Source organism: Octopus bimaculoides, chromosome 2 (genome assembly GCF_001194135.2).
Source record: "Octopus bimaculoides isolate UCB-OBI-ISO-001 chromosome 2, ASM119413v2, whole genome shotgun sequence".
Classification (NCBI taxonomy): Eukaryota; Metazoa; Mollusca; class Cephalopoda; order Octopoda; family Octopodidae; genus Octopus; species Octopus bimaculoides.
In genome coordinates, this window is record NC_068982.1 from 93,091,247 (window position 1) to 93,096,404 (window position 5,158).

The 5,158-nt window shown below is 35.0% G+C and overlaps 1 protein-coding gene across 4 annotated transcripts in view; it reads right to left on the minus strand.

Annotated features, from left to right (window-relative positions):
• Positions 1-815: 815 nt before the first annotated feature.
• Positions 816-5,158, minus strand: part of LOC106870647 (alpha-mannosidase 2C1) — a 70,247-nt gene continuing 65,904 nt past the window's right edge. For all 4 annotated transcript variants that reach the window (XM_052978458.1, XM_052978461.1, XM_052978459.1 and 1 more), the window contains one exon: positions 816-943. In XM_052978458.1, the coding sequence (XP_052834418.1) occupies positions 833-943 (111 nt within the window). In that variant the 3' untranslated portion in view covers positions 816-832. The remainder of the gene's footprint in view (positions 944-5,158) is intronic.

Here is a 5,158-nt window from a genome sequence, read left to right on the forward strand (position 1 = left end):
AGTGTAGTGGGTGCTTTTACGTGTCACCCGCACGAAGGCTAGTCAGGCGGCACTGGCAATATTATAAAAAAATTATTACGGCACTGAGTTGACAGAATCATTAGCACACTGGGCAAAATGTTTGGCGGTATTTCATCTGTCTTCATGTTCTGAGTTCAAACTCCACCAAAGTCAGCTTTACCTTTTATCCCTCCGGGGGTGATAAATCGAGTACCAGAGAAACACTGGGGTCGATGCAATTAACCAGTCCCCACCCACAACATTTTATGCCTTGTACCTCTAGTAGAAAGGATCATTATTATTATTATTATTATTATTATTATTAAAGTCAAACAACAATGTAAAATTGAGGAGAGGAGATATATGTTTCCCTGTATAACAACAGTTATATCTATTTAATTTTCTTTATATTCTTAATATTGTTGTGACAAATCAATTGGAATGAATAAAAACCTAAAAATACATAAAGACTAGAAATAAGAATGTAAAATCGAAAATTCTTTTATTTAAAAGTTTATGACTAATATTGTTGAAAAATTAATTATTTTCTTTTATAATTAACTACTTTGTTATTTTGAATTAATGTGTAAATGTCAGTTCTCCATGCTAAGCAAAATGAAGATATTTTTTTTAGCTATTATTTATTTTTAAAACTAATAATATTCTCTGTCTAGTACATACAACACAACAGCTGAAGGATAGTTATTATTTCTCAACAAGATCATTGTTTTAAACCTTCTGTAAAGCATTAAGAAGATATGCAGAACTAACCTCATGACAGGAAAAAAAAAATAATAAACAGAAAAATATATTGGAAAAAAATTTAAAAAGCTTACCTTTCAACTTTTTTCAGTTTAAAATCTCCTGTTGAAACCTTACACCTAGCATATCCCCCAAAACTCTCATAAAGCCGTAATAAAACTACTTTGTCCGAATGTTCTGACTGGAAATAAAAAAGAAAATTGATGCATTTTAAAATGTACTTAGTTTGAATGAATGCAGTTGTATTCCTAGCAGTAAGCTGTACAACACCTGAGTGCTCCCTCAAATCAAAAGTATAGACATACAGTGAGACTGGTTATGTTAACATGCAGTTTGAAGAGATGTAAGATAAAGAAGGGAATTCAAGAAGATGACAGTGCTCAGACTAAAGGACGACATGTATGATTTAAATCAGAACTTACTAAAAGAAACCTAGATCGGAAGATGAGAAAAAGGAGGGTAGTTGCAATGTATAGGTTTCAATTAAGGCATTGTGCACTCAGTAAATCCTGAATTGCAGGGGAGTAACAATTTAAAATAAAAACAGATTGTAATATCAAAAAGAAAGTTTGCTTAAGAATTGTGAACTGTTTCATAGTTATGTTGATGAAAGCCATTGGAGAATCAGCTCAGGGCTGAAATATTTCTTAATGAATGCTAACTCTACAGTTCTATATTTAAGAGATGAGGAATTATGTACATTATTTACATTTGACGGATATTTGTCCTCATCTTGTTTGAGGAAAGAGTGGGGAAGTTGGTAAGCATTGATGCACCAAATTTGTAGAAGTCTTTTAAGGAAGGGGTACTAAAGGTATGTGATGAAGTGTGTGGCAGGATGAAGGGTAGGAGAGAATAAGGAAATACATGGTGGTGGAACGAGAAAGTGAGAGATGTGATAGCGAAGAAGAAGGAGGTGCACAAAGCTTTATGTAATAATAGGACTTTTGGCTGATATACCCTCCAGCCTTCATCATGTCTTGGGGAAATTTCATGTCTTCATGTCTTGGGGAAATTTCGAACCTGGGTTCTCATTCCTAAAGTATTTTTCAATGTTATTATTATTATTATTATTACTATTCAGGTCACTGCTTGGAATTGAACTCAGAATCTTGGGGTTAGAAGCCCGCGCTCTTAACCACTACGCCATATACCCATGGGCAATTATGGAGTGAATTTTAGGGTCTTTTTAGTTTTCGTATTTTCCAGTGGTGTTCTCTGTCTATTATTTTAATTTCATCCCACAGGAGGAGGTGATCTCCATTTTTCCATACATGGTCAACTATAACCAATTTATCAATATCTCCTCGTGTCACAGCTTTGTGATGTTCATCTACCCTTATTTTGAGGGGATGACACGTTTCACCTTTGAATAACCTACCACATGGGATGGAGTACATGCAGTCTTTGGTCATATTCTCTTCTATTGGTGGTTTTACTTGGAGGAGTTGTGTTACTCTTGAATACTGTCCTGATGTCATATGGGCCGCATATCTTTTGTATCTTTCCGGAGAGGCCTTTCACATAGGATAGACAGCCCGTTCAACCTCTCCTCATAGATCTTGCAACCACCCTCTTTGCACGATTCTTCATATTATTATACCTGGCTTTCATTTGCTCAGTCCTATTATTACATAAAGCTTTGTGCACCTCCTTCTTCTTCGCTATCACATCTCTCACTTTCTCGTTCCACCACCATGTATTTCCTTATTCTCTCCTACCCTTCATCCTGCCACACACTTCATCACATACCTTTAGTACCCCTTCCTTAAAAGACTTCTACAAATTTGGTGCATCAATGCTTACCAACTTCCCAACTCTTTCCTCAAACCTTGCTCTTGTTTCTTCATCCTTCAGTTTCCACACCATTCTCCTTTCAATCATTCCCTTTCTTACACACTTTTTAACTTTCCTCTTATCCAAGTCAGCAACCACCAACCTGTGCTGCAATTCTCCTGGTATTGTCTTCACACTTCTCAGATATTTTCTGTTTTTCCTGCTAACCAACACAAAATAAATCTCTGTCTCATTCCCTCCTCCACTGAAAGTCACCTTCCTTTTTTCCTGTTTTCCTAGACCATGTTTTTGCCACACACAACTCTTTCTCATCACAAAACTCCAACAGCATCCTTCCTTCCAAATTTCTCTCTCCAATTCCATTTCCCAACATGTTCATTAAAATCACCCATGCCCAAAACCAATTCATCTATCTTTTGTAAGTCCCACTCATTCTCCATTTCATCAAAGAACTGCTCTTTCTCAACGATCCCTCTCCCACTTTGCGGACCATACCCACAAACCAACCTCACCATTTCTACCCCAAATGCTAACACTACTGTCAATCACTCTGTCACTCTTTCTCCTGACTTCCACCACCACCTCACAGATTTCTACCTTCACCAAAACTCCCACACCTCCAAACCCTCAGCTATTTCCTGACCACCACATTCATTTCCAATATTCTGCAAAATCAAGTCTGGCAATGTGGAAATATTACCTCATTTAAAAACAAATGAAATTTATGTGTGACATCTGCCCTGTCACTGACATATGAGCAATAATTAAACAAGACACTCGTGTACACTGAAGAAGCTTTTGGGATGCAGTAAAGATTGTATGCATTTGACATCTGCACAGTCCTAGATATGTGATCAGTAATCTAATGTAGACACTGTTGTACATTGTAAAAAGAATCTCAGTTTTGTGGGTGAAGTTCAGGCTATTACATGTATATCTGTGGTTTTAGCATTAGTAAAGAATATAAAAGTTTTAATTCTGAATTTTCATGAAAATAGATAATGTTTTTGTATGTTTCCTATGTATAGCTACTGTGTCTTGCTAGAAACAATGAAACAGTTACTTGTGTCTAATAAATGCTCTGTGGAATAATTTGAGTTAAAATTAGAAATTCTAAGAATCATAGCAGTGTTGTTGGAGTTGTATAATTAATAATAAGGTAATTAGTGTATTGATCACTAGCATATCTATAAAATTTGCTAATATATAGGTTTGGCACAATTTTTTATGACTACCTAACTACAACGTTGGAAAATAAAAAAAGGAGTGTATGCAAAGAATGCTGGTGGTTTTGGTGATGGTTGTGATGCTGGTAGTGATGATGATGATGATATGACTGATTGTAATGATGAGAATGAGAAAGAATGGAATTGAAATAGTTATGATAATTTGGTATGTGATGCTGATGTTAAAATTTTGCTGATGATAAAATTTTACTGATTTCCATTAGTTGTTACAGATAATGATTGGTGAGTATTTTCTTGATGGTAGAAACAATTTTGATGATGATAATAATTATGGTAATTGTACTGAAGAGGAAGATAAAAAATAAAGGAATACGATGATGGAAATAATTGTTTCTGATCTAGGTACAAGACCAACAGTTTTGAGGAAAAGAGCTTAGTTGACATCATCAACCCCAGTATCTGGCTGGTACTTTGTTTTATTGACACTGCAAAGATGAAAAGTAAAGTTAACCTTGGTAGGATTTAAACTGAGAATGTAAAGAGCCAGAACAAATGCTGCAAAGCATTTTCCCTGATGCTTTTATGATTATGCCAATCCACCACCTTACTGATAAAGATAATTCTTTCTAATTTTGGCATAAGGCCAGTAATTTTTAGGTTGGAGACAAATCAGTTGTCTCCAAATCAGTTACATCAATTCCTGTATTTGACAGGTACTTTATTTCATTGACCCCGCGAAAGAACAAAAGGTGAATTCAACCTTACCAGAATTTGAACTCAGAATGTAAAGAAGTAAAAGAAATGCCACTAAGTATTTTGTCTGGTACACTAATGATTCTCTGAGCTTACCACATTATTGATAAAGTTAATAATTCTTACTGCTATATGCACAAGGCCTGACGTTTTGTGGGGAGGAGCTAGTCAACCATATCAGTCAATATCAATATATCAGTCATATCAATACTAGTCAATGCTTGACTTGTACTTATTTTATTGATCCCCAAAAAGATAAATAGCAAAGTCACTCTCAATAACATTACAACCCAGAATGGAAGACTGGAAGAAATGCCACTAAACCATCTTAATAATAATAATAATAATAATAATAATAATAATAATAATAATAATAATAATAACAGAACTACATGATCTAAAAAATCAAATCATGATTGAATGGCTGAAAATTAAAGAAACCAGTATGAATGAACGCGACACTCTCCCCAAAATTCGCAATTCTAACCAAAACCTGAAAATAATTGGTAAAATCCGCCTTGCACTTAAGGATATAATTTCAGCTAATGATGTTGATATTACAGATCTCAACCACCTGTACTATGCATCCGCAAAAATCTCAACGGTTCTATGTGGTGAAAAGATTAGAAAACGACAACACTCCCACAAAAAGCCTTCTT